Genomic DNA, 24,822 nt, shown 5'->3' with positions numbered 1-24,822 from the left:
TAAGCACGCTGCTTTATGCGAATTTACGTTCTCTGGCGATTTGCAAAGCATTTTGAATCGTATCCAATGTCACATTTGCTCCACCGCCAATAATGGTGACGTGCCTAAGGGACTCGCCAGATGCAGTGACATTGATTCTGGATTCAGAGCAAAATTCCTCCGCCTCGCCCTCCAAATCGGCGAGAAGAATCGACCTTGACTCGTCTTGATCCATGAGTTCAACTACACCAAATGTGGAAGAGACAGCAGCATCCAGTGACAACTTCAAAGGAGAAGCAATATCTTTTCTCTCGTCAACGTAGAATCTCTGTTCGGCTTGAGTCAAGTGACCAAAGTTGCCTCTGGACCTAATGGGAATGCGAATGTTGGGGTCAATGCCTGAGTCGGCCAAGTAGACTCTCGGAAGGGATACGTTTTTCAATGCCTCGATGGTGGCGTAATGAACAAGATCGAAAAGCGGTCCCGAGCGCGAGAACACTTTGATATGGGCGTACAAGATGTAGCGGAAGTTTTTCTTGGATATGTTCAACTCCTGGAAGGACTCCTGGTCTACCTCATCGCCCATGTCTTGGGGATACAAGATGGTCAGGGCCGAGTCCTCCTCCAAGATTTGGTAGCCTGGAGTCACGGAAAGCAGCAGGAGCGGAATCAATTTCAGGTGGAAAATGGTGTCGTGAAGGGTCTGTGACAAGATCATCTCCTCGTCTGTGGGAGCGCCGCTACGACCACGACTGATCTCGACCACGGGGTAAATCGACGCATACTCTTCGTCATTCAGCTCCTCGAAGAACTCAGGCGACTTGCTTGTTTCAACTACACCGAGACTGATGCCGCAGAAGGCAAAGGCGTCTCCGTTTCTGACGGTAGCCAGCCCCACGACAGAATTGGTACCGACGTCGTTGAAAGTTCCGGGAGTCGAAACAAGGGGACGGAACTCGTCGAACTTTCGGAGGCTGGGGCGCAATCCTTGTACCAAATGACGTTGGAGTAGAAGATCTGGCGCTATTCTTGAAAGCACTTGTGGAGGGAACACCGTCTGGGGATATGACATTGCAAGAAATGTGTAGTATGACTTATGTATAGTGCGACTAATGTGTAGTGCAACTGTGATGTGTATGTATTAATGAAAGGGACAGGTGTGGTGGAGGTGTGTCGAATTGGTGGTTGCAACCTGAACAAATATCGAGTGAGTTGCCTATATGTATGCGATGAGGAAGAGCCTGGGGTAGAATAATGAGACTGGTATTGTTCGGTGCAAAGATAATAATTTCGAGGCATTAAGGAGAAGTTAGAATTTCAAATGCGTTTAAAATATTAATAGTGTTTCTTTTCATGTTTTGACTGTTTCGTAAAGGTGTGTGTGTGTATGTTCTAGCGATAGACCAAATGAATTAGGTGCAACGATCGTGAAGAATTAGAGTCACTTGTTAAATTGGGCAGTCCTGAATCCTGAGTTTTCGAAAAAATTGAATCTCATTGGAATTTGAAACCCTGCCAAATGATTGTAGATGTCTCGTACCTACCTCCAAAACGATGCAACGAATGTATTGTGCAATTCGGGCGTGCTGGTCAATTGTCTTAGTTTTGATAATTTTGAAATGAGTGAATAATACGTTGGATTTTTCAAAAAAAATAAAAATTGGAATTGGTTGAATGTGACTGGGCTGAGTTTTTTCTGTAATTTTGCAGAGAATGGCGCATTCGATGATAAAGAATAATTTAAATAAAAATTGCTCAATGAGCAAAACTTAAGTCATGGATTACAACATTGATACCCTTGAAGTGTCCTATCCGTTGTTATCAAATTCATTCGGAAGCTTTCTTCGATGGAAGGTTCTAATTTCAATAGAATCAGGCTAGTGTTCCAGAATCAAAGGTATACGAAAGTGAATAGAACAAATTAGAAAAGAACTTAAAAGAGATAAAAAGAGCGAAGAACGAGAGCTCGGATAATGACCGTCGTTCCAAAGCAATTTTGAACTTCCGGCTTCTCTGTTTAATTTACACCGATTGAGTAAAAAGACCCGCAACCGACTACACTACCTACTATTTCCAGGCAAAATAATCGACTGACAGACATACTCGAATGAGGCTCGTTGGTGCGATCTATACTAAAATTTAGATAGGAAAATCTGGCCCTCCCAGACTTGCATGTTCATTAGCATTATGTTGGAAACGTACCAGTCTCCATATATCGTTTGTGTTTTCCGAATTCGGAATAAGAACTAAAAAATGGTTCCTCACAGAAAGCGCCGAACCGATATGTTTATATCCGAAAGGCCGTTATCCAGCCAATTAACAAGTGGCAGAGCTCAAACCACAAGCCGGTGTAATGGCGGAATATTCAGTTACAAGTCATGTCAACACTGCACGTAAGTGATTCAGGAATGGAGGTGGAAGCTGGGGCCGGAGTTGAGGAAGGGAAGAACAACGGCGGAGTTCCTTGAAGGCAATTTGCCGCCTTTAAATTTCCTTTTCATTTTCTATTTTAATTTCGATTCCAATTTCACTCTCACTTTTAAATCAAATGTGACTTTGAAAAAATTGACTCTGTTTTGAATTTATTGGAGGTCCGAAGGGGAATAGGAGAAGATAGGAACTCCATATAGTGCGAATCGTTATCTATTACTGTAGCCTAGGCCACACACACAAAGCACTCGAACTCGAAAGTACAATTGTGATTTACTTACTGATCCAACCTCTTAATAAAATAAAGAATAGAATTTCGACCAAAGAATTCGACTACAAGAAATCATGGACCAATGCTCGGACCTGGCCGTCAGCAGCTGGGTTGCCCCTAAAGCCGAACACCCCACCCACACAGCTAATACAATTGGCACCAGTAGAGTTCATCCATCTCAGAAGTCACAGCACAAGTTTCCAAAGAAATGGTAATTAGAGAAAGAAATTCCAGTAAAAAACAAGTGGATAAAACCCCCTCAAATGCAATGTATATTTATTCCCTAAACTAACAAAATGTCCATTGGACCCACCGATCCAAACGTCACCGTTACAGGGCCGAAACAGCACTCGGCCCACCGAACCGCCTTTTTGCGGAGGAGGGGGAACATGGGTGTGACTGTAATCATGAACCATGGGCCAGTGTGCCAGGACCTGCGGATTATTTCCTTTCCACCCCATGGTCGCGCCGTCCTGCGCCGGCCTGCACGCGCCTGCACACGTCTGCACAGAAACCCGTTTTCTTACTATCTCCGCGCCTCCCATTGGCCAGCGACCCATTTATCAGCCACCGTGCAGGCGCCAGCGGGCACCACACACACCCGCATTCCTGGCCTTAACCACTCAGGCGCACCGCAGTAGGTCTTATCCCCAGGCATGCCTAATTCGCTACAGATTACACTCCAGTATATTTGCAGTGATCCTGCCGGCTGCCCCGACCGGTTTGGAAATTTTTTCCTTTCTTCTTTTTTCCCCAAGCACCTATTCTCTTCATTTTCGATTTTATCCCTGCCGCGGTCTCTATTCTAGTAGCTTAGTATCGTATTCGTCCATTTGCAGGCCCCCTACTCTTCACACATCGGTCCCTCTTCTTCATTGATTGTGATTTCTAGCTTGCCTGATTCCTACTGATAACTGATATACTGCCGCCCCAAATAGATTGTATGTACGTCTGCTGGTTCCCGCTGTGAGCTATTCTTTGTGTTTTTATTTTTTTGTGTTGCATTTGGTCAATGTTGAATCTGTTCTCTTTTCTGGGTTGAGCCCTACTCATTTTGGTGGGATGCACTGGGACGCACTAAGTTGCAGTTCAGCCCTATGTCGCCAACTGATCTGGTGTCTGGCGCGCAATGCGCTGGTTGTGAATGCGGACGCCGCGATTTGCCAGTGGCCCGATGTGCGCGGGAGCATTTCTTGGAAGTGCGGGTGTTCGCGGGTCTGAGCATGGTCCCAAATGGCGTTTGTGGCAGATCATGGGCATTTTGGGGGTTGCACTGGAAAACGCCTTGGTGGACTTTCGCGGGGTCCCTGGCGTTTTACCACAGACTCGCAATTGGTAGCCATTGGTAGCCATTGGAAGCCATTGGCAGCCAATGCTCGCCTTTTCTAGCCATTTCCAGCCCTCAACAGATCTCTGTGCGCGCAGTTCCCATCTTCGCATTTGATCAAAACTCAATTTTCAGATTCTCCAGATCAGATCAGATTATCCGTCCAGATCGACAAGGCAACACATGAAAAGCTCACAAGCGCTCTAATAACCTTGCACACTCTCTCCTCTCCAATACTAACTACTCCAGGATATGGCCTCTTACTTACCACATGACGAGTTGAAAACAAACGTATACACATACGACGAGGTACCCGAGAACAAGTCATGGGCTTCCGCTTTGCCTGTGGCCAAGGGTCTCTACAACCCGGACCTCGAGAAGGACGCCTGTGGTGTCGGTTTCGCCTGTCACTTGAAAGGTGATGTCTCCCACAAAATCGTCTCCGACGCCCGCAACTTGCTTTGCAACATGACCCACAGAGGTGGTGAGTTGAACCCAAAGGATGGTGACGGTGCCGGTTTGTTGTCCTCTTTGCCTCACAAGTTCTTGACCCGTGAGTTCAAGTACCACTGCGACGTGGACTTGCCTCCTTTGGGCCAGTACGGTACCGGTAATGTGTTCTTCAAGAAGGACCCGGCCGTGTTCGAGAAGTCCAAGGCCACCTTCGAGTCTCTTGCTCAATCCTTGGGCTTGAAGGTCTTGGGCTGGAGAGCGGTTCCACACGACTCCAGCATCTTGGGCCCTGCCTCTTTGTCCAGAGAGCCTTTGATTTTGCAGCCAGCCGTTGTCTTGACTGAAACCTACGGCAGCGAGATTTCCGCCGAGGACTTCGAGAAGTCACACAAAAAGAACTTCGAGAAGAACTTGTTCATCTTGAGAAAGCAAGCTTCTCACACCATTGGTTTGCACAACTGGTTCTACATCTGTTCCTTGTCTTCCAAGACTATTGTCTACAAGGGTCAATTGGCTCCAAACCAGGTGTACGCATACTACTACGACTTGGTCAACGCCGACTTCGAGGCTCATTTTGCCCTTGTCCACTCCCGTTTCTCCACCAACACCTTCCCATCTTGGGACCGTGCTCAGCCATTGAGAATTGCTGCTCACAACGGTGAAATTAACACCTTGAGAGGTAACAAGAACTGGATGAGAGCCAAGGAGGGTGTCATGGCCTCCGAGTTGTTTGGCGACGAGTTGGAGAAATTGTTCCCTATCATTGAGGAGGGTGGTTCCGACTCTGCTGCTTTTGACAACGTTTTGGAGTTGTTGGTCATTAATGGTGTTTTGTCTTTGCCTGAAGCTGTCATGCTCATGATTCCTGAGGCTTGGCAAAACGACAAGCAGATTGACATGAAGAAAAAGGCCTTCTACGAGTGGGCTGCTTGTTTGATGGAGCCATGGGATGGTCCTGCTTTGTTCACCTTCGCCGATGACAGATACTGTGGTGCCAACTTGGACAGAAACGGTTTGAGACCATGTCGTTACTACGTTACCGACGATGACAGAATCATCTGTGCCTCTGAGGTCGGTGTCATCGATGTCGAGCCTGAGAAGGTTTTGCAGAAGGGCCGTTTGCAACCAGGTCGTATGTTGTTGGTCGACACCATTGAGGGTCGTATCGTCGATGACCGTGAGTTGAAGAACAAGGTTGCCTCCCGTTTCGACTTCAAGTCATGGGTGACCGCTTCCATGATCACTTTGGAGGATTTGGTTGAGAAGTTGACCGCTAGAGACATCAAGGTCTCTGGCCCAGCTTACGACACCACTCACACCGTGCAAACTGACCCACGTTTGTTGGCTTTCGGATACTCTAACGAGCAAATGAACACCATCTTGGCTCCAATGGCCGAGGCTAAGGAGTCTCTTGGTTCCATGGGTAACGATACTGCCTTGGCATGTATCTCCGAGCAACCACGTTTGTTGTACGAGTACTTCCGTCAATTGTTCGCCCAAGTCACTAACCCTCCTATCGACCCTATCAGAGAGGAGATTGTCATGTCTTTGGAGTGTTACGTTGGTCCTCAAGGTAATCTTTTGGAGATGAAGCCAAACCAGTGTGACCGTTTGTTGTTGCGCTCCCCAGTCATCTCTAACAGCGAGTTGAGTGCCATTAGCAACATTGAGACTGTCGTTCCAACTTGGTCTGTTGCCTCCATTGACATCACCTTCGACAGAGCCGATGGTATTCAAGGCTACATCAACAAGATCGAGGAGATCTGTCAAGAAGCTTCTCGCGCTCTTGCTGACGACAAGAAGATCATCATTTTGACCGACAGAGCCATCTCTGTCAACAGAATCCCTATCTCTGCCCTCATTGCCACTGGTGCTGTTCACCACCACTTGGTTAGACAAAAGCAACGTTCTAAGGTCGCTATCTTGCTCGAGACCGCCGAGGCTCGTGAAGTCCACCACATCTGTTGTTTGGTTGGTTATGGTGCTGACGGTGTCAACCCATACTTGGCCATCGAGACTTTGTGCAAGATGAGAGACGAAGGCCTCTTGAAGTTGAACTTCAGCAACGAACAGATCTTTGCAAACTATAAGGAGGCTGTCGACGCCGGTGTTTTGAAGGTTATGTCCAAGATGGGTATTTCCACTTTGGCTTCCTACAAGGGTGCTCAAATTTTCGAAGCCTTGGGTATTGACAACTCCGTCATTGACCGTTGTTTCGCTGGTACTGCCTCCAGAATTAAGGGTATCACCTTCGAGTACATTGCTCAAGATGCATTCTCTTTGCACGAAGCCGCTTTCCCTACCAGAGAGACCATCAAGCCTCTTGCTTTGCCAGAGACTGGTGAGTACCACTGGAGAGATGGTGGAGAGAAGAAGGTGAATGACCCAGCTGCCATTGCATCTCTTCAAGACGCTGTCCGTAACAAGAACGAGCGTGCTTACGATGCTTACTCCAAGAAAGAGTACGACGCTATCAAGAACTGTACTTTGCGTGGTTTGTTGGACTTTGACTATGAAGGCGCTACCCCAGTTCCTATCGACCAAGTTGAGCCATGGACCGAGATTGTCCGTCGTTTCTTCACCGGTGCCATGTCCTATGGTTCCATTTCCATGGAGTCCCACTCTACTTTGGCTGTCGCTATGAACAGATTGGGTGGTAAGTCCAACACTGGTGAGGGTGGTGAAGATTCCGCCAGATCCCAGGTCAATGCCAACGGTGACACTATGCGTTCTGCTATTAAACAGATTGCCTCTGGTAGATTCGGTGTTACCTCCTACTACTTGGCTGACGCCGATGAGTTGCAGATCAAGATGGCTCAGGGTGCTAAGCCTGGTGAGGGTGGTGAGTTGCCTGGTCACAAGGTGTCTGAGAGCATCGGTAAGACCCGTCACTCCACTCCTGGTGTTGGTTTGATTTCTCCTCCTCCACATCACGATATCTACTCCATTGAGGACTTGAAGCAATTGTTGTACGATTTGAAGTGTGCCAACCCTCGTGCTCGTACCTCTGTCAAGTTGGTCTCTGAGGTTGGTGTTGGTATTGTTGCCGCCGGTGTCGCCAAGGCTGGTTCCGAGAACATTTTGGTCTCTGGTGGTGATGGTGGTACTGGTGCCGCCAAGTGGACTTCTATCAAGTACGCTGGTTTGCCATGGGAGTTGGGTCTTGCTGAGTCCCATCAAACCTTGGTCTTGAACGACTTGAGAGGTAGAGTTATCTTGCAAACTGACGGTCAAATCAGAACCGGTAGAGATGTTGCTATTGCCTGTTTGCTTGGTGCTGAAGAGTGGGGTTTCGCCACTACTCCTTTGATTGCCATGGGTTGTATCATGATGAAGAAGTGTCACTTGAACACTTGTCCTGTTGGTATTGCTACTCAAGACCCAGAGCTCCGTAAGAAGTTCAAGGGTACCCCAGAGCACGTTATCAACTTCTTCTACTACATTGCCAACGAGTTGAGACAGTACATGGCCAAGTTAGGTTTCCGTACTATCAACGAGATGATTGGTAAGACCGAGGTCTTGAAGGTCCGCGATGACTTGCGTAACACCAAGAACGCCAACATCGACTTGCTGCCAATCTTGACTCCTGCTCACACCATTAGACCTGGTGTTCCAACCTACTGTATCAGAAAGCAAGACCACAAGTTGCACGTCCGTATTGACAACAAGTTGATCGATGAGTCCGAGTTGACCTTGTCTAAGGGTTTGCCAGTTACAATCGACTGTGAGGTTGTCAACACTGACCGTTCTGTTGGTACTACTTTGTCTTACAGAGTCTCTAAGACTTTCGGTGAACAAGGTTTGCCACACGACACCATTCACGTCAATGTGAAGGGTTCTGCTGGTCAATCGTTCGGTGCTTTCTTGGCTTCTGGTATTACTTTGGAGTTGGAGGGTGACGCTAACGATTACATTGGTAAGGGTTTGTCTGGTGGTAGAGTTATTGTCTACCCACCAAAGGGCTCTAAGTTCAAGGCCGAGGACCAAATCATTGCCGGTAACACCGGTTTCTTCGGTGCCACATCTGGTTCTGCTTTCATCAGAGGTGTTGCCGCTGAGCGTTTCGCTGTCAGAAACTCCGGTGCTGTCATTGTTACTGAGGGTACCGGTGACCACGGATGTGAGTACATGTCCGGTGGTCGTGTTGTTGTCTTGGGTTCTACTGGTCGTAACTTTGCTGCTGGTATGTGCGGTGGTATTGCTTACGTTCTTGACATGGCCCAGGACTTTGCAACTAAGGTTAACCACGGTACTGTCGGTTTGTCTTCTGTTACTGAACCAACCGAAATCGCCTTCTTGAGAGGCCTTATCGAGGACCACCGTCACTACACTGGTTCTGAGGTTGCCGACAACATCTTGAACGACTTCAACCGTATCTTGCCAAGATTTGTCAAGGTCTTGCCTCATGACTACAAGAAGGTTCTCGAGAAGGAGAAGCAAAAGGAGATCGACGCCAAGCAGAGCCAATTGAACACTTTCTTGAAACTGATCAAGGAGGACCCTGAGTGTGATGCCACCAACGGTGAGGCTGCCAAGATCAAGAAGGGCCACGTTCACTCTCACGCTAAGTCTGAGCCAAAGGTTTTGGATGTTGAGGACACTATTCGCGACTCTGAACTCGAGAAGAAGGCAGTTGCCAAGATCGACAAGGTCAAGGGTTTCATGAAGTACAAGCGTAGAAACGAGAAGTACCGTCCTGCCGAGGTCCGCACCAAGGACTGGAACGAGATGACTTCCCGTTTGACCAAGGACGAGTTGAAGCACGAGACTGCCCGTTGTATGGACTGTGGTGTGCCATTCTGTACCTCTGACACTGGATGTCCTATCTCTAACATCATTCCAAAGTGGAATGAGTTGGTTTTCCAAGACAGATGGTACGATGCTTTGCAAAGATTGATGATGACCAACAACTTCCCAGAGTTCACTGGTAGAATTTGTCCAGCCCCATGTAACGGTGCTTGTGTCCTCGGTATCAACGAGGACCCAGTCAACATCAAGTCTGTTGAGTGTGCTATCATTGACCACGGTTTCGAGCAAGGCTGGATCAAGCCAAACCCACCTCACCACCGCACTGGTAAGTCTGTGGCCATTATTGGTTCTGGTCCTTCTGGTTTGGCTGCTGCCGACCAATTGAACAGAGCTGGTCACTCCGTCACTGTCTATGAGAGATCTGACAGACCAGGTGGTTTGTTGATGTACGGTATTCCAAACATGAAGTTGGACAAGGGTATCGTGAAGCGTAGAACTGACTTGTTGGCTGCCGAGGGTGTGGAGTTTGTTTGCAACACCACCGTTGGTGAGGATGTTACCATTGAGGAGTTGAAGGCTTCGAACGATGCCGTCGTTTACGCCGTTGGTTCCACCATTCCTCGTGACCTCAAGATTCCAGGTCGTGACTTGAAGAACATTGACTTTGCCATGCAACTCTTGCACAGCAACACCAAGGCTCTCTTGGAGAGCAACTTGGAGGAGATCCGCAAAACCATTGCCGGCAAGAACGTTGTCGTCATTGGAGGAGGTGACACTGGTAATGACTGTTTGGGTACCTCCACTCGTCATGGTGCCGCTTCTGTTACCAACTTCGAGTTGTTGCCAACTCCACCAAATGCCAGACCAAAGGACAACCCATGGCCACAATGGCCAAGAATCTTCCGTGTTGACTACGGTCACACTGAAGTCGCCGCTCACTACGGTAAGGACCCAAGAGAGTACTCTATCTTATCCAAGGAGTTTGTGGGCGATGATGAAGGAAATGTGAAGGGTATCAAGACCGTGCGTGTTGAGTGGAAGAGATCCGACTCCGGGGCTTGGCAAATGGCCGAGGTTCCTGGTTCCGAGGAGTTCTTCCCTGCTGACATTGTTTTGTTGTCTATGGGTTTCGTTGGTCCAGAGACCGACAAGCTTGAGATCAGCAAGACCAAGAGAGGCACCATTCCAACATTTGATCCATCTGGCTACAGAGTTTCTGCCACTGATAACTTGTTCGCTGCCGGTGACTGTAGAAGAGGACAGTCATTGGTCGTGTGGGGTATCCAAGAGGGTAGACAATGTGCCCGTGAGGTTGACTTGTACTTGATGGGAACCACCAGATTGCCTGGTAATGGATCCATTGAGCAAAGAGACTTCCAGTTGTTGGAGAACTTGGCCGAGAAGGTCTAATAATACTTGTATGTTTTAATTTTTATACGAATGGACGATAATATTTAGGTATTGTATTTTATATGTGATTGACGAGTGTATCCCACACATCAATACAGTCCAACTTCTATCTGAGCTCAAGAGAAGAATTGTAGATAGTTTTGTATTTTATCGATCGAGAAAAATTGTTCGGAGAATTAAAATTGTATTTGGATATGTCAATGACTTCGCTATCGTTGCTGTGTCAACGGAAGTTATTAACAGTCCTAAAGATTAGATAGTGCTCCGATATGTATACCTTGGCAAAGGCGATGTCAGGATTCTACATCTTTGTTGTTTCTCCAGCATTACTGGCAGAGCATTTAAAAAGTCATAACCTTCGCTTTTCTTAATTTGTGGCTCCATGAGCTTCACGACTTTGAGCCGCATTGCAGCTCCAAAAAGAGATTGGATTCTCTCTGTGAGTATCATAACAGTCTTCGATTTTGCAACTAATGTATTGTATTGCATTCTTGAATTCTGAATAATATCATCAACATCACATTCCTTATCCTCATTTGCCATCTGCCATATCCGTGGCTCTAACAGTTCGAACAGTTTTTTAAATTCTATTTCGAGCTCCTTTACTTTATTTTCCATTTCATCAACAATTCTTTTGTCTTGGAGGATGAGACGTGTGAAATTTGAGAATACAACCATTTCCGATTCTAAATAATCATTTTCTTGTCTCCAATTTTGATTCATGACCTTTTGAAGACGTTCTATTTGCTTTGAATGATAAGCTGCTGATTTCACATCGTAGTTAAGGAATTTCATTGTTTTTCTGACATTTTGAGCAGCATCCACCGATGTGTATAGATCTTGTTCCAACCGCAAAAACTGGACACTCGTTGTTGGAACTTGTCTCACTTGATAATTTGCGTGATACCGATTCGATTTGGGTTCGAGTAATCTGTTCTCTGACCTCATAATATGAGTCAACCGTTCAAAAATATGTTGAATATGATCAAGTGCAAGCCTGACTCGAAATATTGGCACAGCAAGTGAGTCATGATCGGAGTTTTGACAGAATTCCTCAACCAACTTAGAAATGGACATCCTTTCAATAGACGAGACCTATGTCAAAGTAAAATTCATACAAGAGGATGCTTCTTTGAGGTGATTTATATTCATCATTGCAGAACAAAAAGTTCGAAGAATCTTAACGAAGCATAAAAGCTAATAGCAACGATTTTCAGGGAATAGTACTAGTGTCTGATTTATTGGGACTGATCTGTATATCAGCGGTCTTTTCAAGAGCAACATTGTAAAAGGAAATACGAAATATTTCTAAATTAGGAAAGAATAAGTTTGCAGAGCAGATGTCTAAAGAAAGTATACGAGCAGACTCACGCCAGAAATAAAAGTCAGATAGTATGCTCTGGCAGGACAGCGTTCCAAAAGAATTATTATAGAGACTTGAGAGGCAGCAAAGTTACTTGATCAAGTCTATTAAAGAAGGCCTTACTGTTAGGTTGGTCATTCATGTATGATGATCTTTTCTCTCAGTTATGAATTGAGTTGGAATACGTCTATTATTTGGTCGAGATAATCGACCATAGCTAGCCCTACTTACACCCCGAGATCTACTAGTCAGATCTTGCAAGCCAATGACTATCTCAGGTTTATCAACGGGTCATCGGCGGGCCATTGATAGGCTGTCATGACGATCCGAAGCTTCTGTGCTGTTTACGTCTTATCCCCGAACTTTACATTTGAAAGATTTCATCCAAGCGCCGACATCTAACTCGATATACTGATTCGGTATTCTAGCGGTTTTACTCCATGAGTTGTCTTACTGTTAGCACTTAAGATAAAAAATTAGATAATTATGTATTTTATCGATTGACAGCAATCAAATTGTCTTAGAATTCGATGACTATACTTTCTTCGTTGTGTCAACAGCAGTTTTTAGCAGGTTTGAAGACCGTGTAGTATTTTCATATAGAGGTGATATCAGTATTCTACTCTTTTGGTTTATCTACCATCACTGGCAGAGCATCTGAAGAGTCATCACCTTCGCTTTTCTCAAGTTGTGGCTCCATGAGCTTCACCACCTTAAGTCCTATTGCAGATTCAAAAAAGGTTCGGATTCTATCTGTAAGTATCTTAACAGTCTTCGATTTCGCAACGAATGAATCGTATTGCTTTTTTGATTCCTGAATTATCTCATCAACATCACATTCTTTATCCTCATTTGCCATCTGCCACATTTTTGGTTCTAACAGCTCGAACAGTGTCCTAAATTCTATTTCGAGCTCCCTCATTTCCTTTTCCAATTCATCAACATTTTCTTGTCTTGAAGAATGAGGCGGGTAAAATTTGACAACAAAATCATTTCTGATTCAAGATTATCATTCTCCTGTCCAGGATTCTTTTTCATATTGTCTTGAAGACTTTCCATTTTCTTTGAATGATGTGCTGCTGATTCTACCCAGTAGTTGAATAATTTCATTGTTTTCTTGACATCTTTAGCAGAGTTCACCGCTTTGTATAGGCCTTTTTCCAACTGCGACTTCACTGAGCTTGTGTATCTAGATACATATCCATGTTGATCCCTGCTCTCAATCTCTTTTTCTTGGACCAACTTTTCTAAAATATGTTTAATATGATCAAGTGCAAGGGTGATTCGAAAAAGTGACTCAGCAAGTGGGTCTTGATCAGATTCTTGACAGAATTCTTCAACCAACTTAGAAATTGACATCAATTCAGTAGATGTGGCCGTTGTCAAAGTAGAGATTATAGTATAGGGATGCTCATTATAATTAATTTATATATCATTGCAGAACAAAAAGATCGAAGGATCTTCACGAAGTTTGAAAGCAAACAGCAAGGTTTTTCAGAGATCAGTGTCTGATTTGTTGGAGATCTACGCATCGGCGATCTTTTCAATAGCAGCGTAAAATACCCTTCAAATGACGTTAAGGAGAGTTATTGATACGTGTTATGTTAATCGTTCATTTTCTGTTGATCAGAATGTTGATTTGTTTACTTAGTTATTACTTTGGTAAGAGGACTTTTATATGTCGCTTTACATAATCGAAGGAAGCTCACACTATTTTTATCCCGATCTGACTATCCAGTCAGATAACGAGATGCCATTAGCCCCGATTTGGCCCGTGCTCTTGTATCGTCGTACTCCTGAGCTTCTCATTCGAAAGATCTCATACAAGCGTCAACATCTAACTCGATATTCTTAGTTTGGTAATTTAGGGCACTACTCTATGAGTTAACAAACAAGTCGAACTTGAAGGATTGTTCATTTACCATTAGAGTGATGTTAACGTTGACGTAGACACAAAAGTACACTGATTATTAGAATCGAGGGTTCAATTGGATCACTCAGTAATAAGTACTCTCGGAATCCGGTGCTTGTTTTGTTTTGTTTCGATGTTCTTCTATGTATTCACAATTTAGACACCATCAAGGTAGAGTGACAATGTCGGTATTTTTTTGAAAAAATTAAAGGACAAAAATTGACCACATAAAATCGATAGATTCCAGATATACAAGCTCTCATAAAAATTATTTTAGTTTTGAGTACTGACTATTTAGGCGCACTTGCTTAGAGTGTGGTAATTACTATTCCTATTTAGGTTAAATGAGCATTTACGACGACCACCAAACACTCGCACAGATCGGAAGCAACAAGCCAATTACCATTGAGTAAGCAATTCCCCTTCAAACCCCTCACTCAACCCTTGAAACGACAGCAACAGGCAAATCTTATCATATCGATCTTGTTACGTTCGAAAGGCAAACAGTCCGCTGGTTCTGGGTTGACATGTAGGCAGCCCTGCAGGACTGCCCTCGGAAGGTCCTTGACTTTTACGGCACACAGCTCGACAACGAAAAAGAAACAGGAGATACTCCAAGACATTAACTCTGGCTGCTGCAAATCTATACTTATCTCGCCAATTTCTCTTTGCAACAGATCAATTGCGCTTGTCAGTTTTTCCGCCCATACACCATTCCAGCAAAACAGGGCCCACATTCTGCGATGGGACTAGGAACTCCAGGTCTTGCAGATATCAACTTAAAAAATTGACGACAACAGTGTATGCATGCTAGGAACAGGGAATGGATGGAACCAGACAATGCCAAATGATGCAGGGCAGTGAAAACTCAGCGGACGATTCCAAAATAAGAACCATGCAAACCTTCGATGAACTGTCCTTTATTTTTTTCGGGCGTCGTTGCCTCTCCTGTTGCTTCTGTCTGGATTGCGGCAGCCAAGACTGTCGCCCCATCAAATTTTCAGGGTACATGAGACATCCCACTTAGGAAATGTAATAACAGTAGTGGGACGGGGTACATCTGCAGCCCTGGACCAAATAACACCTGAAACCAAAACAGAGTGAATCAAATCTTGAAAGAGAAAAAACTGCTTCCGTTTTTGCCTCAAAAAATTCACATCTCGTCGATTTATCGCCAATCTCTCTTTCCCTTCCCTCGAAAAGACCGACATATACTGATTCGAGGCGGGCATGATGCAGGGAGGATATGCATTTAGGCGCAGTGGATGCAGTGCGGGCCACTAATAGAGGGCCATTTTTCCCTAACTTCTGTGGTCCCCGATTGCACCCACAGTATAAATAGCCCCTGAATTCCGCCGCAGGTTTTTAGACGCCGACTCGACTCCTCGACTTCTCTTTCGCTATGCAATTCAAGTCCTCTGTAGTTGCCGCCGCCTTGGCTGGCCTGGCTCTCGCTGCCGTTAACAGTATGTATATTTCCCGATCCAGGTATTCTGTCATATGATCCAGCCCTGAAAATTTTATGACATCGGGTCGGATATGGATCTTCCATGTCCAGCAGTTCTCTATGTATTTGTGTTTGGTCGCTCATTATCAATTAGAGTACTTCGATATCTCCGGTTATGTTAGATGGGGTTCTATTCACTGCCTTGAGCTCTGCACTGATATAGTTGTAGATGTTGATTTGAGCCCGAAACATAATTCACATAGCTTTAAGGAACATAACATTTCCACCAACGTCACCGAATTCAATTGATGATCCTGCTGTGCCATCAATGTTGTCTTTACAGTAACTAAATTACTAACTCACCAGATTCTACCTTGACCACTGCCACTCCATCTGTTGACCTGGCCTGTTCCTTCAGCAGCTTCACTGCTACCGCCCCATCCCAGGTCGCCCAGGTGGCTGCCTGTGCCACTGCCGTCGGTGACATTTTCATCACCGGTGACGCTTTCGGTCTGATCGACATCACTGGTACCCAGCAGATCTTCGGTAACTTCAGAATCAACAGCACCCAAAAGGCCACTGCGTTTAACGCCCCAACCTTGCAATTGGTCTCTGGTGAGCTCAGAATCTCCGACGCCACCGTCTTGGCCACCGTCAACTTGGCCCAATTGTCCACCGTTGGCACCTTGACCTACAACGCTTTGCCCGCTTTGCAAGACACTGGTTTGACCACCGGTGTCACCTCTGCCGAGGCTATTACTTTCGCTAACACCGGTTTGACTTCCTTGAGCGGTGTCAACGTGAACTCCTTGAAGTCTTTCGACGTTAACAACAACCAAGACATCGAGACCATCAACTCCACTTTGCAGGCTGTCACTGGTGTTTTGTCCATCAACTACAACGCTGCTTCCGTTGCTGTTGGTTTGGACCAATTGTCCTCCGCCAACGACATTTCTTTCCAAAACATTGGTACCTTCTCCGCCAAGAACTTGACCATGGTCAACGGTTCTCTTTCCTTGGACTCCAACTCCATGGAGTCCTTCAACTTGAACACCTTGACCAGAATCGGTAACTCGCTTTCAATCGACAAAAACAGCAAGTTGACCCAGTTCAACTTCTCTTCTTTGGGCTACATTGGCGGTGCTCTTAACATTGTCCAAAACGACCAGTTGACCGACTTCTCCTTCTTCCCCAACTTGACCACCATCGGTGGTTCTGTTAACCTTGTTGGCGGTTTCAACAACGGTTCTTTCCCATCCTTGTCCAAGGTTGCTGGTGGATTCAACTTGACCTCCACCGGTCAATTGAGCTGTGCTGCCTTTGTCAAGTTGAACGGCAACGGTGCCATCAAGGGTGACAAGTTCTACTGTCAAGGTGCTTCTTCCACCGTGTCCTCTTCCTCCTCCAAGGCTGGTAACGCCAACGGTGGCTCTACCGACACCGCTGTTGCCTCCAGCAGCGGCGGTGCCAGTTCCACCACCAGAAGCTCCGAGGGTTCTGCTCTTGCCAAGGCTGGCTTGTTTTCCTTCGCCGCCTTGTTTGCCGGTGTTGGTGCCTTCTTGTACTAAGCACAAACTCTAAAATTCTCTACGTCTTTAATTTTTTCGAAACCGTTCACGCGGGTCATTTAATACATTCAGCACACTAAGATACTGTAGACTCAGCAATGACAAAAATATCCCATGCCTGCGTCGATATACAGCCGTAAAAACTTGACCCGCCCTTCAGTGTAATTTAAGCCAGCACTAGTTAGATGCCTACAATCCAGATCAAGAGGCTATAAGAACAACGAATTAAGAACAGAAGAACCTTGTTAGGTTGATCATTCATCCTGAATGATCTTGTTTACTCGGTTATTACTAGAAAACCTGTATTAGTGGCTCTCTATAAGAGACCATAACTAGCTGTACTTATAGCCAGATCTGACCTACTGGCCAGATCTTGGGCAAGCCAATGAACGTCCCCTCTGGATATCCAAGGTCCGTCATTGGTTCTTCTGAGGCTTGTCGACGGGCCTCTAGCGGCCCGATGCTTCTATAATGCCTTATCGTCGTTCTCAATAGCTTCTCCTAAAAGTGCATAAGGAGATGCGATGGGAAGCTGCGTTCTACGCTACGGGAGATAGAATGGGATGATAGAGAAAAAAAAAAATGATATTGAAAAGTTGGAGCAGTCTCTCGTTTATTTTTTTAGAAAAAACAAGACTGTTGAAAGCAAAAGGATTGCAGTGCCCCAATTCCACTCATGGTCCCCCCACTGGTCTCCCACTGCAATACTAAATGAGGCTCAGGACAATTGATAATTGAGCGAGAAACAAGACTGACCTCTTAGCTGCATGGAATCAATCAAAACCCGAGCTTCGTGTTCATCAGGGCTTTTGAGCGCGGGTCCAGCTTTTATAAGCTCTGCCCAACCTTTCCCATATGCTGAGAGACGTCACAAATCCATGACACTGCATTTTTACTCGATTTGTAACAGAATTCTGAGTTAGCTTGTATTATAATATTTACCTTTTGCTCTTTATGGTTCAGCACTCGAGTGATCCGCAGCCCATAGCCACATACTGTTGATGAGTCACTGTTAAACAGCTGAGCCTAGGCTTGAATTAATTGAGGCAGAGTTGACAGTAACATCCGAGTTTCGGAACTCGTAAGAGTTGGTGTTGGTTCTGAATTAAGCTGTTGGTCGATTTCTTGAGCAGAAACATCTTCAGGCGTTTCAGTGTGATCAGCCAACTCCAGAGAAGGGACAATGTTTTGTCCATCCCCTTCTGAGTTCTTCTCTTGATCTGGCAAGGATACATGATCTGTCTCCGTTCTCGTCATCAGGGAGCAGATGGCATCTAGGACCATCATGATTTTGTCCAGATTTTTCTCTAATCTCGTAATTGACGAAGAGATGACTTCTAACTCCGGCTTGAAGTTCATTTCAACGAGAGTCTTCTCAATTCTCGTGATTGAAGAAGCAAGGGCCTCAAGCTGACCACTCGATTCAGCCAGTGTTTGAGATGGGACGCTTTTGCTCGAGTCTTTCTCGTCAATGGTAGTAATTTCAACAAGGCTAGGTTTCGAGTCTTTGCTACTGTTTGTAGCAGCAACACTCAGAATATCTTCGGGCTGATGAACTCCTTTGACTGAACCTTTCGGATCAGCGTCTTCTGTTTCATAATCAAACCAGTCCGGCAATCCTAACTCCTTGCGCCGGGCAATTTTTTCCTCACGGAATTTCTTTTCGCGATACTCTTTCACGACTTGTACTGGTTTTCCACGATATTCTTCAAGCTCAGGTGTAACTCTAAGTTGGTAGTTAACAATCTTGTTTCCTACCAAGTCCACCCTCTCAAAATGGGGTGCTTTTTGCCACTCGCTATCATTGACGAAATAGACTCCATCCGCCTTTGATTCTTTCTCTTTTGATAGTAATGCATGTATCACGGAATTCTCTCCTTGATGACATGACATAGGAACGTTCATCTTGTGACCGAGCCAATGAAGCGTATAAGCAAAAGAGAACTGTGAGTCATTCCAGATACACCCTGTATTTGCAAAAGCCACTTTTGGCGCAGGCAACGGACAAAAGTGATATGAAACACCATCTTGCCAAACTTCCAATTCAGTGAAGACCGCGTCATACGTTTCATCTCGGCGATTGGGATGACCACCAAATTCTGCAGCAAATACGACACGTGGATTTGTTTTTTTTAAATCCAAGTCCAAAGCTAGGTCCAACGTCAGAAAGCAATAGGACATATTCCGTAAATCTGAGTATATAGAATCACCCTCCGTTGTGAAATACAAGAAGCTAGAAAATTTGATTGCCGATTTAAAGAGGGTTCTTGAAAGCTCGTCAATAGAATCCCACAGCAGTATATCACATCTCTCGAGTACAATGGTACACTTTTTGGCTTTCTTCCTCAAGTTGACTGCCAAATCATTGTAGATGATCTCTTCCTCAGGAGAATGGATCAAATGCAAAGAGGCGCCTCTGTCTGCCAAGTTTTGCAAGGCTGCTCTTCCAACTGCAGAGCACCCGTTCATCACAAGATACCGAGTACCTTTCAAGTTGCGTTTGTACTTGAATTTCCTAGGCTTTCTCGAAAGAAACATGAAACGTTCGTCCAATTTGCGGATGAAAGTACGGGAAGCATACCATAGCACACTGCAAATGAAAATCGAAGACACCAAGGAAACCATGATGGAAACCATTCCGGAAAGAACTTATTTTGTGTCAGATGGAATGTACAAGAGAATCGCCCAAGTATATATGTCGAGGAACTGATAGCAGTTTCTGCCTGCAAGTGGCTCCTGCGTCCGATTGTTTCATACCTGTATGTTATGCCAGCTCTGCTTGGGTGCAAAAGACTCAAGTAGAAAATAAGAAATCAAAGAAGAGTTAAAGAATCCTTGGGCTGAGTTTTTTGAGAGCTCGAAGTACATAGGATACCCGCTTGTTTAACAAAATCTCGAGAATGTCGAGTCTATACTAAGTGTACTTATGGACTCGAGAGGCCTTGGTATGGGATTACAAGTGGTGGGAGATATACTTCAAAACAGTGAAAATCAACCAAATCTGGATTTTTGTCTTAACTTGAGCACCTTTCACTCGTAATTTGCGACTTTGCTAGATTTAGATCAATTTCAATGGTCACCAGTCGTGCCTCCTTCCGCGAAGAGTGTGACATTCTTTGGTGTACGAAAAGATGGCACAAAAACTGTTTGGCACCTCGTATAGAAGTATAGTACTATCGCTAACATACTAAATTAAGGACATCGAGATAAGCTTTGGAAATGACGCTTAGGCAAGACACAACGAATGAGAAATTCTGAATCACGACTATAGACCACAGAAGTTGTCATGTCTCTATTGGCCTGATAATTGGGCATACGAGGACCAGCCAACATCTCGTTAGTAAGTCAGGTAGAAATTTAAATAGGGCTATCTATGGTCGGTTGTATAGAGCAACTAACATAGGTTGTCTGACTAGAGAACAAATTGAGAGAATACATGACCAAAGATTGATACCCAGAGATTCAGATCAAACAAACAACAAAATAGTACTCTACGAGTTACCCAACAGTTTTGGACCATGTTAGATTCATCGCCTCCTAGCGCTCCCTGTATCTGGGGAAGCAGACTCGAAGCTAGGATATTAAACTATCGCTATGTCTTACATTGAAGAAAGGACATTTTTCTGTCCTCTGGAATAAAAAAAAATATTATTAAATAGTAATTATGTGAATACACTTGGTCTGATTTCAATTATAAGCCCAAGTTTCACAAGAGCGGATGGAATCCTTATTGTGGCAAAAGAGGCTCATGTCTCCAGTACCTCCTGAACCAGGGAATACAGGTTCTAACAAACATTACCCCCTTACTAACAATTAAAGCAAGGCAGAATGTTCCCCCAAAAATGATAATCAGCCAAGAAAAGAAGGGGGCAGAACTCTTGGAGAACTCGAGGCGAAGACACTCAATCTCACTAGGATTTGTCTTTTTCTTTATCTCGTTTGCCTTCTGTAACACACCGGAGAAGATGGGATACAGCCACAAAACTATCCTCGAACAAAAATCCATGACAGCTGCAGCTCGACACCGAATATACTCCAGAACATATTGATGGCGGAGATTCAGTGAGATAGCGTCGCGTCGATGGATGAAGTTTACTTTGAACCTCAACAATTGCCTGGGTACCTCGCTGTTTTGCCAACGAACAAATTCGAGATGGCTACAGAATTCAGGCATTTGCAAACTTTTTTCTGAAAAACGATTGCAGCCAATTTGCTTATTCAGGGAGATCAACCTATCAATTTGACTCTGCATGATTGTTGCATGAGGTTCGACGGATAAATCAAAATTCCAGACCAGCATATTCCAAGAGTTGCTGCTCGAAATTTTTGACTCTATGATATCCCTCTCAAATTTAGTGGAAACAGCTTTCATCTTATTAGATTCTTTCTGGATCCTCTCAAACGCGATTTCCCGCTGAGAAAGATCAGGGGCCACAAAGTCATTATATGTTTTCACATCAGAGTCAAGTAGCTTATCCAAGACCTCTGTGGATAGCTTTGAATGTTCAGTGTTTTCGCACAATGCCATAGAAGTATAGTTCTGAACATTGAATTCAGAAAACGCCTCGCTTTTGTATGGCTCAACTTCAACAAGGAGCTTCTCCAAAAATATAGCTGCCCGACAGCACCGGTTATAATGAAAGAAATAATAAACCCATGATAAAGCGCCAGGTCCAAACATTCGTGCAAAGTTGACAAAACCAATGATGTAATACAAAATTGTCGAAGATTTGTAGGCCGCAGGCGTCTCGGAGGCATACAACTCGTAGGCAACTGCGATGGTTTCCCATTTCCACTTCTCTACAATTTCGGAGATGAGAGGACTTGTTGTGGCCAACCTTTTTGTTCTGGCATCCCTTACAATCTCCAACAAGAATTTGGAAGTATTGCAATGCTTCTCCATAACTTGGTTCAAGCTCGATAAACAGATAATATCGAGCTTCTTAAAAAGCGCAGTTATGGATTTATGGGCCATCGCGTCCTCTTCATTCAATGCCCTTCTAAAATCTCTCCGTTTCTCATTTGATTGGGAGCTCTCGAAGTTGGGGTTTCCGGCGCTTCTTTGTCTCTCGTCAATGAAACTCGTGCTGTCCAAGTTTACATCCATCAATTGAATTCGATGATGTTCAGTTGATTTCAAGACTTCAGAATATTTGAAAATATTGCTAGCTGCGCAGTTTCTTCTTCCTATCGAAAGATTCTGATGGTTCTTGACGATCTGTTCGAATTCTTTTCGTTTTGCTGTCAATAACAGATGAGAAGCTTTTTTTGCTACATCACTTGGGTTTTGGAATTTTGGTTCAAAATTATCCAATTCTCCCTGCAAGTATTCCAAAATAGAAGAGTATTCAAGTTCACATGAGAAAAACTCCTCAACAGTGTACATCTTCATGTTTCCATGAATGGTTTTGCTAATGTAACCAAGTGATTCGCACGCTTCAGTAAGATCCTCAGAATTTTTCATTTTCAAATAATCTTTCAAGCTCATTTTCGCTGATTGAGACAGAGGTGTTTCAGACATATCGGCGGTCAGCGACAATCGGGAAGTCAATCAACACAGACTCACTCAATCACAAAGACGTCTTGAATGTACCAGATAGAAAGAATTATGGGTGTAAAAAAGATGAACGCATATAAATTTCCCTTCTTTTTATATTTGGGCGGAACACTGTGTGTTTCAGAGTGTGTTCACGGAGTGTTTCAGAATGCAGACCAGAACCAGGCGCCACATACTGAACACATGATAGGAGCGATACTATTACCTTGATTGGCAGGACCTGGATTTATATTGTAAATTATTGAAAGAAATACTGAAGGTACTTCTGAATGTCGTACAATTTGCGATGCTTGATCTCCCCTTCTATGGATGCAATCACGGCTCAGGTTTCATTCCTCGGCACTAAGATTAAAATCAGTCTATCGTATACCACAATTGAGAATATTTGCTTTACTTTGGTGTAGCGATCAGAAAAGAAAATGCAAGATTGGGTTCGAATCAAACCCTTGTGTGTTGGATGTAATACGTATGCTAACTATTGTACTGCGCAAGTCTGTTGAATTATATATAAATGTAAAAATAGTTGTCGAAGATTTCATTATCATCAGACCTCTATTTGGTACCTCATGCTGTAGTACCGCTGAGTTGTAAGAAAATCAAGATCGCTTTGAAGCTGGGATAAGACATGGGCCTAGATAATATAGAGAACGACAATAACAGCTCTTAAGGCCTGAGATGGCTCACTGGTATCTCTCGAGCTCACTAGTGGGGCAATTAAGGATATTATAACTGCTATCTACATTCGATTTTATAGAATAGGGAACACAAAGCTTAAAACTAAAACAGTGACCGAGAATACGTATCAATACTCATGAAAGTTCAACCTCACATCTGCTATCAAATTCATGTCATTCTTAATGCGTAAAAAATTGTTGTTGTGGGGTCCTTGCGAAGGTTTCCAGATGACCTTTGTTAGGTTGATCATTCATCCTGAATGATCTTGTTTACTCGGTTATTACTCTAATTAGAAAACCTGTATTAGTTGCTCTCTCTAAACGACCATAACTAGCTGTACTTACAGCCAGATTTGACCTACTGGCCAGATCTTGGGCAAGCCAATGAACGTCCCCTCTGGATATCCAAGGTCCGTCATTGGTTCTTCTGAGGCTTGTCGACGGGCCTCTAGCGGCCCGATGCTTCTATAATGCCTTATCGTCGTTCTCAAGAGCTTCTGATTCGCTGTCGTTTCTCCTAGCGTCCAAACGCCATCTCGATATCAATAATCCTAAGTCGTAGTACTCTAAGAGTTACCTAACAAACCTAGATAGAATAGAAAAAACAATACAAAACAAAAGACAACAAAAAACGAAAACGAAAACGAAAACAAAAAAAACAAAAAACAAAAAGCAAAAGACAACATAAAGAAACAAAAGCAAAACATTCATAACTTTCAATGACTCGCACCGCTCTATAATGGGATCTGCACCATTGTACAATTTCCCCCCGTTTTTGGGCCCCTCTGATACCCAGTCGCACAGTCACTCCTCTATATATACCCCCACCATCTCCCTACTACCTACTACATCTCATTCCCTCTTCTCTACCCAAAACCCACAACCACCCACCATGAAGATAACGAGCTTTGCCATGCTTATCTTTGCCTCGTGCATCGTGGCCAAAAACCTCGTCTACTTGGAAAATCTCGCCGCAGCCTCCAGCGGTGAAGCCAACCAAAAGAGAGCACCCAAGAACGTGGTCGGCATCCACGAGTTCGTGGAGGGAGTCCTGGAAGACGAAAGCAACTTCAAGCTCGACGAGAGAAAAGTGATTTTCCACGATGGAAGTTTTATCGGCCACAAGGATAAGAGGCTGATTCCCCAGAGACCGCTCCAGCCAGTACCCTTGCTTCAGAGCATTCTCTCGCAGGTGCTGCAAGTGTCCATCTTTGCGCGCTACGTGCGGGACGACGAGAAGGTTCTAGCCGAACTCGAGGATCCGGCTGCGTTCACGTTGTTCGTTGCTCCTTCGGACCAGGCCATTGCTACCTTTTCCACCAGTTATAGCTTGAAGCCTTGGGAGTTCCCTGAGGCCGTTCCGGGCGACGCAACTGACGATGAGGTCATCGGGAGAAATCTTGATTCGTTCATTAGAGCTCACACGTCCCATGGCGATCCAAGCATCCAATCGGACAACACCCTTTCGGGGACCTTGTTGAACGGTGTCCCATATAAGATCGTGAAACTGGACGTTTCGAGCACCTATGTCCTCGAGGTCGACGGACAGAAGATTGCAGTCTCGGACGTGCGCCTGGCAGGCAACGGCATCGTCTTTGTGATCGAGAAGGTCTTGGTGTCTGGCAAGAAGTAACGCCGAGACGCAAGCTCTGCTCCGCGCTCCACTCGTCATGTTTCAGTTC

General features: G+C 44.7%; 7 protein-coding genes across 7 annotated transcripts; 4 read left to right on the top strand and 3 right to left on the bottom strand.

Moving 5' to 3' along the window:
- Positions 1-13: 13 nt before the first annotated feature.
- On the bottom strand, positions 14-1,051 carry PUMCH_002425 (uncharacterized protein; the record flags this gene model as incomplete). Its single annotated transcript, XM_063021435.1, has 1 exon — positions 14-1,051. The coding sequence occupies one exon, from the start codon at positions 1,049-1,051 to the stop codon at positions 14-16; it is 1,038 nt and encodes a 345-aa protein (XP_062877505.1).
- A 2,043-nt stretch (positions 1,052-3,094) lies between these two features.
- On the top strand, positions 3,095-3,559 carry PUMCH_002424 (uncharacterized protein; the record flags this gene model as incomplete). Its single annotated transcript, XM_063021434.1, has 1 exon — positions 3,095-3,559. One exon carries the CDS (start codon positions 3,095-3,097, stop codon positions 3,557-3,559), a length of 465 nt encoding a protein of 154 aa, XP_062877504.1.
- A 700-nt stretch (positions 3,560-4,259) lies between these two features.
- PUMCH_002423 (uncharacterized protein) lies at positions 4,260-10,619 on the top strand (the record flags this gene model as incomplete). The annotated part of the gene is made up of 1 exon (XM_063021433.1): positions 4,260-10,619. One exon carries the CDS (start codon positions 4,260-4,262, stop codon positions 10,617-10,619), a length of 6,360 nt encoding a protein of 2,119 aa, XP_062877503.1.
- A 252-nt stretch (positions 10,620-10,871) lies between these two features.
- Positions 10,872-11,696, bottom strand: PUMCH_002422 (uncharacterized protein; the record flags this gene model as incomplete). The annotated part of the gene is made up of 1 exon (XM_063021432.1): positions 10,872-11,696. One exon carries the CDS (start codon positions 11,694-11,696, stop codon positions 10,872-10,874), a length of 825 nt encoding a protein of 274 aa, XP_062877502.1.
- Positions 11,697-16,336: 4,640 nt separating this feature from the next.
- Positions 16,337-16,909, top strand: PUMCH_002421 (uncharacterized protein; the record flags this gene model as incomplete). Its single annotated transcript, XM_063021431.1, has 1 exon — positions 16,337-16,909. One exon carries the CDS (start codon positions 16,337-16,339, stop codon positions 16,907-16,909), a length of 573 nt encoding a protein of 190 aa, XP_062877501.1.
- Positions 16,910-20,636: 3,727 nt separating this feature from the next.
- PUMCH_002420 (uncharacterized protein) lies at positions 20,637-22,430 on the bottom strand (the record flags this gene model as incomplete). The annotated part of the gene is made up of 1 exon (XM_063021430.1): positions 20,637-22,430. The coding sequence occupies one exon, from the start codon at positions 22,428-22,430 to the stop codon at positions 20,637-20,639; it is 1,794 nt and encodes a 597-aa protein (XP_062877500.1).
- A 1,449-nt stretch (positions 22,431-23,879) lies between these two features.
- Positions 23,880-24,773, top strand: PUMCH_002419 (uncharacterized protein; the record flags this gene model as incomplete). Its single annotated transcript, XM_063021429.1, has 1 exon — positions 23,880-24,773. One exon carries the CDS (start codon positions 23,880-23,882, stop codon positions 24,771-24,773), a length of 894 nt encoding a protein of 297 aa, XP_062877499.1.
- Between the last annotated feature and the right edge of the window lie 49 nt (positions 24,774-24,822).

The sequence above is a fragment of the Australozyma saopauloensis genome, chromosome 3 (genome assembly GCF_035610405.1).
Source record: "Australozyma saopauloensis chromosome 3, complete sequence".
NCBI classification, from domain to species: Eukaryota; Fungi; Ascomycota; class Pichiomycetes; order Serinales; family Metschnikowiaceae; genus Australozyma; species Australozyma saopauloensis.
The sequence above is the reverse complement of the archived record's forward strand: the minus strand, read 5'-3'. Positions and strand labels throughout refer to the sequence as shown.